The 13,213-nt window shown below is 40.8% G+C and overlaps 1 protein-coding gene across 2 annotated transcripts in view; it reads right to left on the minus strand.

Annotated features, from left to right (window-relative positions):
- LOC102293318 (inositol polyphosphate-5-phosphatase A) overlaps positions 1-9,306 on the minus strand; it is a 145,071-nt gene extending 135,765 nt beyond the window's left edge. Inside the window, exon 1 of one of the 2 annotated variants that reach the window (XM_042226503.1) lies at positions 8,717-9,306. In XM_042226503.1, the coding sequence (XP_042082437.1) occupies positions 8,717-8,794 (78 nt within the window). In that variant the 5' untranslated portion in view covers positions 8,795-9,306. The remainder of the gene's footprint in view (positions 1-8,716) is intronic. The other variant, XM_005936839.2, reaches the window with a different exon arrangement.
- Positions 9,307-13,213: the final 3,907 nt, after the last annotated feature.

Raw genomic sequence — 13,213 nt, forward strand, 5'->3', positions numbered from 1 at the left:
CGCCAACTCAGCTAAAAACCAAACTATTTATCAAACTACTTTTGCAGAAAAATGTCAATATGTGCAGAAGAAGCACATCTGGACACTTTATGTGGGACATGACCCAGCTTACCAACCCTCTAACCCAGCTTGCTAAAAGAACCCGGTTGTGTCACCATGTAAATATCATAAACTAGTTAGCTAATATGAACCTCTCTAAATTTGGTTTACTTTTTACCTTGTGCTTAATATAAACCTGTTATAAACCAGGTCAGCAAAAATAAGACTTGCACAGCGACTTGATAGAAATTTTGCACTAAATCGAAAGTCTCCTGTTCTTGGGATCTGACATTATTGATCTTTTTTCCTCCCATTGCACATAACCTACTGTAATCCTGAGTGGAGTTTCATGAGCCATCACTCTTGTATCTTCTGGGAATCTTATGAATGAGTCTTTAGACTCATCAAGGGGCTGGGTGGGGAGCTGTCCCCTTACTTGCTTTCCCAGCTGGGATAATTATGTTTCTTGGAGTAAACCCAAACTTCCTTTGCACCGCATCAACACTCCCACCCTTATCCCTTATCTGGGCCCAGTGGGACCTGGCCATTCTTTGTCCGGGTCTTTTCACAAAACCATTATCAAATCCTCCTGAGTAGGGTCAATGACCTCAAGGAGAAAAAAAAGTGGCCATCTCAAGCCACTGTAAAATCCCTGTCTCCTGGCATGTGTTACCGAGAGCCTGTATCTGGATTCATATATATGGCTGTGACTGTGAGTGCATCCTTTCCCCCAAGAGAACCCCAATATAAACTCTACTGTCTAGTTTGCCTGTTGTTCAGGCAAACTAGGTGGAAACAGCATGTTCCCCACATGAGCAACACGATCATATGTAGACTTTTACTGATTTGGGCCTGAACTGACTTGCCTGCTCAGGTACCCAAACCTGGTATTAAACAGCAAAAAGAAGACTTTATTATCTGAAAACTAAAAATAAGCACTATCTAGCTTATTATTTAGCTGAAGAAGTCCCATAAATTCAATATGACACAGTCAGAATTTCATCTGAACTTTCATACAGAGTTTGGGGCAGATTTACTGACTAGCTGGTTTATTTAATTGTTCAAAACTGTTGCTTTAGACGCATTAATTTCTGTCATATGTAATTATAGTGTTTAGGGTTTTTATTAAACAGGCAAAGCTTCAAATAATGACATCTGCATATGGCCAAGAACTCCCTGTGATCCAAAACTCAGGCTTCAGGCTGGTTTTTGGGAGTTTTTTCTACTGTTTAAGCCGCATGACATCATCAGCAGCAAATCTCCCAAATATGGTCATCTTTGTCTCAAACCTCTTTCCAAAAGCAGAGAAGGCACCCGAAATAAAACTGAAGACTGCAATGCTACTAATAAGATATTTTACATTCACCACATTTAAGACTTTTCAGGGGATCAGTGGAAATTCCACAACACCCCTACCCCCCCCCCAAAAACCACACCAAAGTGGTTTTAATTAAATCTTGTGGTTTCCAAAAATAAATTCAAACAAAGCACCAAAAATAAAAGAAACCATTAGAACTGTGTGCATCAAAGAATAACACACACAAAAAAAAAATCAGATCACAACTCCCTTATTGTTCCCACTGTAACAGTGATAGGTTGAAACAAGGCGGTGAGACTGGCAAACATTCCATCTTGGCATTGACTGGCTGTGCAAAGGAAACCAAAATGAGCATATCGTTTATTAGCGCTCATACCAGAAATTCACACGCGCCTCAGCTGATCTGATAACGTGCGGACAGCGACAGGTTCGCTGGCATCAGAATGGGTGTCCACATCTTACTTCCCTGTTCCAAACTTGTGGAATACATTACTCATTCTAGCAAAAAAAAAACAAATGCCAGATTCCTGAAATTCCATCCGTACCTTCTTAACTCAGTAGCAACCTGTCCGGAGTCCAATCCAGGCCTATTAAACCACAAAAACAGCCCAATCCACTTAAAGAGCCTTAGTTTTTCTTGCCTTAGCGTAAAAAACAAATACACTGATTTTCACTAGCAGGTGAGACGTCAGCTGAGTGAGCGAGCACACAGTGCTGAAAGAATGTGGCCATATGTTGCTCAGACCACCTCTTAATGTGGTCCGAGTGATCAGACCTCAACAGGTCAGGCTGGAGAGTTTGCAGGAGGCAAACGTGCATGTCTGATATACCTTTTCAGTCTGTGGTGCAGCAACTTTTTCCACTTCTGAAATGAGGCTTTAATGCAAATATTGCGTAAAATTTCACAACATGGAAAACACTCATTTATTGCATTGAGGTTTTCTGCTGATACCAGGCTCACGAAACATATACATTACATATACATTGTCAGTACCACCAAAGTGTAATTTGCAACAAAAGCATCTGCTTTTGCACCCCCCAAAAAAGTATGTTTCTTATAGTAGCACTGAAAAGAAGAAATTGCACTCTCATCGTAAAGTTTTAACAACAACAACAATGGATGCTCTATAACTAATATTAAGATGCACATTTACCAATGACTGGTGCTATAAGAGAAATGTGGTACTTGAAAGTCTGGGCTGCTGTTCCCTTTTGGTGCCATCTTTCAGCCTTCCTTCCAACATCTTTTCCTTTTTGAAATTCTAATTCCACGTTATGACAGGATGGAGCAGGGCAGCGCAGGGAGAACACCAAAATAGCATCATCTGATCTTTCTTTCATAAACTTTTCCACTCCTGCAGCAACACACTGGGACAGACTTTGGCAGCGGAAGAAACGCGAAAAAATAAAGCAGTCAGCTGAAGTATTTAGTCACAGTCCTGGGCCGTTGAGCTCCTCGGTAAAACACGGGTTACACCAAAAAGGATCCGATATTAAGAAGAAAACCCCCCATCCTACATCGTTAGTTTCCTCCTCTTCCATCTCTTATCAACACTGCATCACGTCTGGGATCACACATTCGCACTACTATTGCCAACACTATAAATACACACCATGAACGCACAACTACATTATTCAGTTTGGGAATTCACTAGCATCTGCCATGTGACTGGCAGCTATATTTAGCTTCCAGGGTCTATGTGGGCTGCAGCAAAATCATCGCTTGTTCAGAAGGAAAAATGCATTTTTAACCACTTTGCTTCTCACCTCTAATGAGACGCAGAGGTTGCGTGGGGTAACAACAAAAAATACTTCCTCACCACACCAGACATTTAATGTAATAGTTACTGAAAATACTGGCAGCTAGCCTCTTGGTTTGAGGCAGGTGCTTTTTTTTTCCTGCTCTGTTCCATTTTTAGTGGTGTAAATATGCCAGCTCAGTGGGATCCAAGCTGTGAAAGCCTGAGCTAATGAGCTGTCTGTCAGTGGACAGGACAGATACAGAGAGAAACAAGAGACGAGATGGAAAAGAAGTTGGAAGACAGAACCCACAAAAGGGGACATTCATAGTAATTTATTGCTTCACCATATGGTTATATTGGCTGAGTAAACAAAAGATGTATATGTCATCAAAAACAGAGCGGATTTCAACTGAATGAAAACTACAGTAAGATGAGCCAATAGTAGTTAGTAGAGCCAATAGTAGTAGTAGTAAAGTACAGTAACAACTCTGCCCTACATGTAAGGTAGCTGAAAAATGGGCATCTGTTTGTCAGATTTTAATCATTTAGCGTAATCACAGGGAGCTCTCCAAGGACAAATCTTCAGAAGTCATGATATGATCTCTCAGTTACTATTACTTTCAGTTTAAACCAGAGATTAAATACTGGATAAGGACACTCAAGTCACACCTACATTGTTTCCTCCAAACCGTAACGGAAACCTTTTCATTCTCTCACTTTTTTAAGTAGCACGATTACACGCCATGTCAACACAGAAGGCGTGGCAGGAGGAGCTCGTTAGCTGAGCAGCAGCCTCGGAGCCCCAGTCAGTATCTACACAGGAGGCGATCGGGCTCCCTGTTGAGCTGTAGGTCAAATTGAAACATCCACAGCAACAAAGATTACAGAAAGACAGCCCTGTTCAGCTAATGTCCAAATATTATATTAGGACATAATATTGGATTTTTTTCACTAAAACACTGATAAAAGTGGACTGCTGCTGTTATTTCTTTTTAGGAAAGACAAACTTAACTATTCTTTGTTGAGAGGCAGGCTTGACCCTGAAACTGCATGCTCATTGGCTAACGACTAGTGATGCCATTGAGTGTGCAGTTTTGTACTGCGGACAATCCTCCATCTTGAAACACGTTGAGTTGTCCGCCAAATGGGAAATGATATGACCACCCCGACCTCCCCAAATGGTTGCCAGTGGTTCCTGGAGGTTTCTGGCTGTTGGGTGCAAAGAAGTTGCTGCTCCAATAGCCTCCTAAAGACCTCCACAGCTGCCTGTAATTTATAATGTTAGCCCAGAAGTAGATTAAATTTTTAAAAGTGTGACGCAAACCGGAAATTCATATAGATTGTCTTCAAAGTTAAAGCTGTTTGTGCCTATATTGTGGTTGTGAAAATTGCTCAACAACTGCATTTTTGTGATATTATGTAGCACTCTTCATGTCTAATGCATATTTGGGCAGAACAACTGAAATAGAAGCTCAAACCATGTTTTATACTGTCTACAGGCCAAAAATAAAGGGGAAAAAATTCAGTGCTTAACCCATTTAATCCCAAATTTTTCCCTGCAAAATAAGTGCATGTATTTTACTCCTTAGACTTCCCCTACACATAATTTGTTTTAATGTCATAAGGGGTTAAAATAGCAACAATTGGGATCGATCATGTCTACACGTGCAGTTATCCTCCAAAAGTAGATTCTGAGCCAGAAAAAAAACCCTGAGTTATGTTCTGGAAATAGTTTGCTGCTGTTATTCTTTCTTTTACCCAACAGGGAGTAAAAGTCTGCCCTCTGAAAAAATTTAAAACCAGGGCTGTGAGAGGTCACAGCGGGATAATTTGATGACAACAAAGTCTGGCCAGCACAGTGTCCCCCTTTAACAGACAGAGACTAAACACTCCAGGGTATTCTGAACATGATTACCCAATGATAATTGAGCTCAGCTCCGGCACTTAACTAATTCTAACCAATCATCAACTCTTTCAGACATAATGGCACCTATTTCTAAGGTGCAAAGAGAAAAGCATAAAGTGTGAATTGGTCCAAACTAGTGCAGCTACAGCATCTTCTACAGTTTGACTTGTTCCACCTGAATTAGAAAACTAATTACCAATTAGTTCATTTATTTTCCCCCTTTATCCTGTCTTCACCAAGATTACACTTCAGTGGGATCATTAATCTCCATCTGTGCTTAATTATGCAAAACAGGGTGGCTCAGGAATCCAGCAGGACCCATGGGACACCTACTGTGTTTTCACACTGTGGCTTCAGGAAGGGAAGAGTTTATAAAAACCTAGCCCGGAGAGAACAGGTCCCGTATACGGTAATGATAGCTTCCTTTTCTGGTAGTAGTTTAATATGCTCAAGTTGAACATGTATCAATATATGGTTGAGATAAATTAAGAAAATTTGTTACACAGGAAGCCAGCATTTGAGCTGCAGTGACAGAAACCTCAATACTGCTCTTTACTTTACTGCTTTACGATGCTAATGAAAAAAATACCTGACTGAAACAGACACGGGACAGGGATCAGCACGGGACTGAATGGACATAAATAATAAGAAGAAAGACTTCAGAGTCCTGTTGTATGTGGTGCTGGGGTCAATTCACAACAAAAGTCAAAGGGCAAACAGACCACGGGGGGAGGGATGCTTCCTTAGAGCCACAAAAGCGAGCGTGTGAGAAAACAAAAGACAGATGAAGGGTAAACCTTGATGGTCGTTTTAAACACAGGACAGACCAGTGTTTGCTCCCATAATTGGATTCACTGAGCATGGTTCACAAGGCCGACAGCGAATGGCTTGAGCTCGAGGACGATTCTGTAATGCTTATCAAACAATAACTGATAACTATAGTTATCGCATCAGCTTAATTACACACCGAGGCTGACCAAGAAAGCACTGGTTTTAATCGCATGGACCACGAGAATGGGTTTAAACTGCGAGACCCAAATGAATACTGTTAGATGCTTGGAAAAAAGCCAAACACTTTTAAGTTCCTGTTCGATGTAAAATGTCAAGATCAAAATGATTCAAATTCATTTGAAGTCTTGGCAATGGGACTGCGGCTGTAGGCAGGTGTTTCGAGCAGTTTTCACACATGCAATGCAGACAGCACAGAGGTGCACGCAAGGACTGAAATATTACCTGCAGTCGGAGTGGATCATAGTAGATATTCAGCCTGCCGGCTCCCCAAGTAAAAAATGTGAAGTCACATTGTACCAATATGCGAATAATACAGGTACAGCAAATAGTACAGCATTCACCGCTAGCGAGCGGGCTATAGCACTGCATCCTGCACCCCTACTCGGGCAACTTCCTCGCCTAAACCACACAGAGCATTTCCAGTACTGCGAGCATGGCTGAAGTGGACCATTTCCTTCTGTGATGCATGTGAGAAAGACTGCACTGGCCAAAAGTTGATGTCTGAAAATGACTGATGACCATATAACATAATGTTAGCAGCATTACAGCAACACCGGTTTGTTTACAATAAAAATGAGGCTTATAGCAGGTACTGCTTTATACTGTTTTTTGTGTTTCTGTTATTTAGCCCCACTTTATTCTCGCGCGAACTGCCTGTAAGTGTCAGAAACCATTTTTCTAGTTCAGGACATGATTTCCCTCCTTTTTTTAAAAATATGTGTATGTCTATATATATGCACCCGTCAAGCCCTTTTGATCCATCACATGTGATTGGGCCATAGGAACAAACTGATCTGAATCGATGACAGAATATAAATTTTTAGGTGTGTTTGCCTTTATGTACAAGAACATAAAACATTGAGGTTTCTAGGGTGCACATTTGTCTTAACGGCAATAATAACAATATAACAGTAATAATAACGATAATGATGATAATAGTAACTACACATATATGGGTTTTTGCCTTGATCATCTCCACTGTGCACTAGACAGAAAGACTAATAAAATAATGCGACATAGGCTTCCTTCCATATGGTTCCCCACAGGCGTAATAGGACATGATCTAACAGCTGCCATCAGCTCACCTTACTGAGCAAATCTTGTCAACTATCCACGGTCATCTCGTTCTTATTTTTAAGCCTTTCACCTATAATTTTAGTCTACCAAAAGAAAAGAAAAACAATCAGCATATCAACCAATACTTGCAGATTAGCTCTACGTGCTAAAATCACACCACAACTGCATGTTACATCTGTTAGTGATGGGTTTATATTTGTAATGTTTGCAACATTACAGTAGCAGTGCAAGGTCGAAAAAGAATATCTGCCATTTCAAGACAAGACTCAGTTAGATGATATCGTACTATACATGCATATTCTGAAGGCCTGACACAGTTTATATTGCATCTTGGCAAATTAGTGTCAGGCTGCATTTCCTAGCACGCAATTTAAAACAGACTAAAAGTGGAAACGGTATTAAAAGCAGTTAACAAAGACTTCATTCAGCCCACATATTCATCATAAGGATGCAAACACATCAGAGACTATAGATTGCCTTATGCATGACCTGCACACCCACTCAAAGCAGGAAACATGGATATTACATTTCAATTCAGAGTTTAGTAAGGAAAAAAAGCCAGAAAAATAGCACAGGACACCCAAAGCTTGGTGCTTGTGAGTGGTGGCAGGCTATTTATAGGCTTACTCCAGTCAGAGAGATAACTCTTTCCTTATGTTGTGGATCGGCACTTCACAAGAGTGAGAGAAGAAGAAGAGGGGGTACTCAATGCTGACACAACACTGAAAGTGACAGAAAAGTGTTTGCCCCTCAACTTGGTGCCAGCAGGTACCAGACTACTTTCGTAGACCAAGTGAAAGATAATTACATAATAATGACAAAACAGATGTCATTCAACAACTTCAACTGGCACGCCTAATAAGGCCTGACACACCTATTTTAGACATAAGACGTCTCTGCTGTCTTGACATGTGCATGTGGCACTGTCAAGAGTGGATATCTGAATGCTGCCTGCTCTCCTAACATCTCTGTTATTCATAACACTGGCTGCAGGACACATTTGACATGAATGGAGAAAAGGAGCAAAACATCAGTTGCTGCTGCACTTGTTTTTTTTAAAGCTGAATAACGACTATTTTATACACTCTGTATCACATCAACTAAAAAATAATAATAAAAAATACAGTTCTGATACAGACAGGATGCATGTTTGGTTTTTACTGACTGTGATGCACACAGACTGCTTCACATCAGCCTAGAGGGTGAGTCTTCAAATAGTAAACAGCTACTGCATCCCTGATTAGCTCAAGTTACAGTCAGTGGCAATACTACAGTAATAACAAGCTACGGGTTATCTTCCCGCCGCCGTGCATACACAGCAGGCAAGAAACATGAGAGAAAAAGTGGGTCACTGCATATGTTGAACACGTAACCCATAAAGACAGACGGGTGTACGGTGTGTTTTTAAGGTTGTCAGAGGGCCCCCGGTATAACGGTACAGTAGCTGTTTAAGCTACCGCACGCGACTTGACACATACACGAGTCGTGACCAGCTTTGATATTATTTAGCATGATAAAAGACACGGAGTTAACCGTGTGGCGGGAGAAATAACGAAGCTAGAACTAAGCATTGGTGTGAAGAGACAGCATTGACAGACTGTGTTTATCAATGGGGAAACTCACATCCTCGAACAGGGATCCAACGTTGGCTGTCACCAGCAGTATTCCTGTGCCTTGCGCTGCTGTCAGCTTCCCTGCCATAATTCTCTCTCTCTTATTTCTCTCTCTCTCTCTCAGGTGGGTTGTGGACTTGTATAGCGGACTTTAAAGGTAAGAACCTTTAAAAAACAACAACAATAACAACGTGAAGAAGAGGCCCGTGAATGTCTCACGAAACTGGTTAAAACACTGCGAATTTGCGACTGGAGCCCGGGTTGAGGTTGCTTGGCTGGAGCATATTTTTCAGCAGTGGCCGTACATCTACTAGGAGTTGCTTTGCAGTAGAAGGTCCGTTGGTGGTGGTGGCGGCGGTGGCGGTTTAGCGTGCTGCTTCTCGCGCTACTTTTTCACGTTCAGAGCCATCATAAAAGTTTCGGTTTTAATCCACGGCGAGTGCAGGAGGGCTCTGGTTCATTCCAGCGACGAGTGTTTCCCTGGCTTTTGTGCAGTGTAAAAGTCTCCCTCCTAAGGCAGGACGCTTTGCCAGGACCATTGCCTTCACTGTTTAGAGAGGATAGGCTGGAGTCCTTCAGTGCTCTGACGTCACCTTACCAATGAAAACACGGCGCGTTTTAAAGGGCCAGCGCACAGAAAACACTACCGCTCTGCCTTCTAACGTCACTGCACCCATTATCGGACGAAAATGGGCTATCTCTGAGCGACTGTTTGTCTTTCTGACTTTGTCCTGATATGCTTTTTGTATAATTTACTGCAATTTAGAAAAACTCCCTTTTTGTTTTGTTTCTTTTGTTTAACCATTGTTGTTCCTTACATCTCTGTCAAAAGGAAATTTATGCGTAGTTCAGGATGATTGCAGTCAGATGTTACATCACTCTTTCTCTGCAACTTGTCGCAGTTCATGGGAAACAAAATTAACAAAATCTATTACAATGGAAATATTTACAATGGAAATAGCCATATTCTGTTAATTTAAAAAAAGAAAATTGGTTTCCCATGAAGTGCAACATGTTGCAGAGACATGCCCAACCATAGGCAAGGCAAGGCAGGGCAAGTTTATTTATATAGCACAGTTCAACAACAAGGTGATTCAAAGTGCTTTACAGAGACATTAAAAAACAAAAACAATAAAAAGCATGATTTAAAATTGATTAAAAAAAAGGAAATCAGAACAGTAGATAAAATCAGTAGTTAAAATGTAAGTTTTGAAATTTAAGCTTAAAAGTGTGGATTTGGTGTTTTATTCAAATGCAGCTGAGAATAGGTGAGTCTTCAACCTGGATTTAAATAAACTGAGTGTTTCAGCTGATCTGAGGCTTTCTGGGAGTTTGTTCCAGATATATGGAGCATAAAAGCTGAATGCAGCTTCTCCGTGTCTGGTTCTGACTCTGGGAACTGATAAAAAACCGGATCCAGATGACCTGAGGGATCTGGAAGGTTCATACTGGGTCAGGAGGTCACTGATGTATTTTGGTCCTAAACCATTCAGAGCTTTATAGACCAGCATCAGGACTTTAAAGTCTATCCTCTGACGGACAGGCAGCCAGTGTAAAGACCTCAGAGCTGGACTGATGTGGTCCACTTTTTTGGTCTTAGTGAGGACTCGAGCAGCAGAGTTCTGAATGAGCTGTAGTTGTCTGACTGATTTTTTAGGTAGACCTGTAAAGATGCTGTTACAGTAATCAAGCCTACTAAAGATGAATGCATGGACTAGTTTTTCCAGGTCCTGTTGAGACATCAGATCTTTTATCCTTGATATATTCTTGAGGTGATAGTAAGCTGACTTTGTTATTGTCTTAATGTGTTTTTCTAAGTTTAGGTCTGCATCCATCACTACACCCAAATTTCTCGCCTGGTTTGTGGTTTTTAGGTGTATAGATTGAAGTTCTCTGGTGACCTGTAATCGTTTTTCTTTGGCGCCAAAGACTATTACCTCAGTTTTGTTTTTGTTTAGCTGGAGAAAATTGTGGCACAGCCAGTCATTAATTTCCTCAATGCATTTACCAAGAGCCTGTACAGGGCCTCGGTCTCCTGGTGACATTGTGATATATATTTGTGTGTCATCTGCATAGCTGTGATAGTTTATTTTGTTGTTCTTTATAATCTGTGCCAGTGGGAGCATGTAAATGTTAAACAGAAGGGGTCCCAAGATGGAACCTTGGGGAACTCCACATGTGATACTTGTCTGCTCAGATGTGAAGTTACCTATTGATACAAAGTATTTCCTGTTTTCTAAGTATGTTTTGAACCAGTTTAGTACAGTTCCTGAAAGACCTGCCCAGTTCTCCAGTCGTTTGAGTAATATGTTGTGGTCAACTGTATCAAATGCTGCACTGAGATCCAGTAAAACTAAGACTGACATTTTTCCACTGTCTGTATTCAGACATATGTCATTAAACACTTTGGTCAGAGCGGTTTCAGTGCTGTGGTTCTGTCTAAAACCTGACTGGAAGGCATCGTAGCAGTTATTCTGTTTTAAGAAGTAACTGAGCTGTTGAGAAACTGCTTTTTCAATGATCTTACTTAACAGCTCCCTGACTGGTGATGTAACAGTTGACTCCAATCATCCTGAACTAGGCATGCATCTCCTTTTTGGCAGAGAGGATGAGGAAGGTTCAGGCATGTCAGGCTACTCACAAACCACGAACCAGGTGTAACTAACATGTAACTAACAGAGCCATTAACATGCAGTATATTGTTGGAATTTTCATTGCTACTTCTAATCTGCAGAGTTATTTTTTTAGTTGCTGTATCATAATATCATTAAAAAAAACTTTATTGGCACATTTGCAAACATATAGCCTACTTAGTTCATCACAGTTTCACAGGCTAGAGTTGCACTGGTTCATGAGGCCAGTCAAGCCTGTTTGAAACAGCTGCTAGCAGTTTAGCCTACTCTCTAAAAAGAGTATGCGATGCCTAATAAACTAAGAGTTGGACAACAAGAACACACAACCTGGCAATCTAACAGAATTAAAAATTTAACTGTTGGTTAGCAATAATATACTTATAGCTATAAATAAGTTTAAAGTAACTTTGAGAGATTTTTGGCCACTAGAGGGCAAAAACGCAAATTAAACCAAGTTACTGAACCCGCCCTCTTGACCATGTTTGTGCCGTGATGTCCTTTGGAGCATTTTTAATCAGATTATCTATGCTAATTTGATAACTAATCACTCCACCGTCTCATTTAAATATAGTCACTCCAAAAATTATGCTAAAATAATGCTATAGTTATTCATTGCTAATATCAACATTTGTGGTTGTCTTCAACCTTAGCAGTGGCGATGTGCTGGTTGACAGATGAGGTCTGGCAGGAGTCTCTCGGCTATGATGTTTGCAGATGACATAGTGATCTGTAGTGAGAGCATGGAGCAGGTGGAGGTATACAGTGGAGAGAAGACTAATGAAAATTAATAGAAGCAGCAACATATGTATATGAATGAGAAGAGGACAGATGGAAAGGTGAAGTTGGAAGGAGTAGAAGTAGTGCAAGCGGATGAGTTTAAATACCTATATCTGTACAGGTATGTGTATACCTGTACCTAAAGAGAGCAGCTAAAAGAAGAAGGAGATGACAATGATGATGATGATTATCTTTGATCATAGGTCTCTAAGCTGAGCATATGGAGCATGGTTTCTTGTATAGTAAATGACTGAAAGCTGGTCTCGAAGCTGAAATCAAGACCATTAAAATGAATGATTTTAAGTAAACAATCTAAATAACTGTTATTTGTAGTTTGCTTGACTGTAATTAAACATCCAACATTAAGTGTACTCTGCTCTGCTAGCAGCCACAGGCAGGCACCAAAAGTTTTTCTAACCTGTCATGTTCTAACATGTTGTGCTACACAGTTGAAACTATAATTACTCTTTCCATTGTGTGTGTGATCTTTCCACAAACAGAGACAACCCTTGCCAAATGCGGATACTCACTCTTTGATCTATAGATTTCCTATTTGGGTTTTGGCAGAAAGAGTTTGGAAAATTTCACATTAACAGACTGCAGACCAGATCAGTGTGTATCACCCTTTTGCCAAGGGGTCCTAGACACACAGCCAAACCCACATGTAACAGATTTTTGTGAATGAGAACAGTTTATATTAGTTTGCTTTTTTCCTCCCTGGAATCACAAAAAAAACTGTTTGTTGACCACGTATTGGCATTCATACAGCATTAGCTCTCCTGAAAAGTCACTTATGACTGCTACTTTGGGTTGAAAAGCACCCCCCAATTCAAGTCAGCAAAAGTCAAACAAAATTAGTGTAGATGACAGGGTCGTGCATGCGTGTTTGCACGCACCAGGCTGGCAGCTCAATTCATCATCCAAAATTGGAGACAGAGAAATTCTTTCTGTCACCTTTTAGCTTCTGAAACATCTGGCAGAAACACAGAAAGCAGACTCCTTTGCATCACTCACAGATCATCATGTATTAATTACACGCTTTCTTTTCACGCAGCATGATGTGATCTCCCCTGATGGGTTTGAGGGAGCCCAGGACC

The sequence above is a fragment of the Haplochromis burtoni genome, unplaced genomic scaffold, assembly GCF_018398535.1.
Source record: "Haplochromis burtoni strain Fernald_Lab_line unplaced genomic scaffold, NCSU_Asbu1 Contig_215, whole genome shotgun sequence".
Lineage (NCBI taxonomy): Eukaryota > Metazoa > Chordata > Actinopteri > Cichliformes > Cichlidae > Haplochromis > Haplochromis burtoni.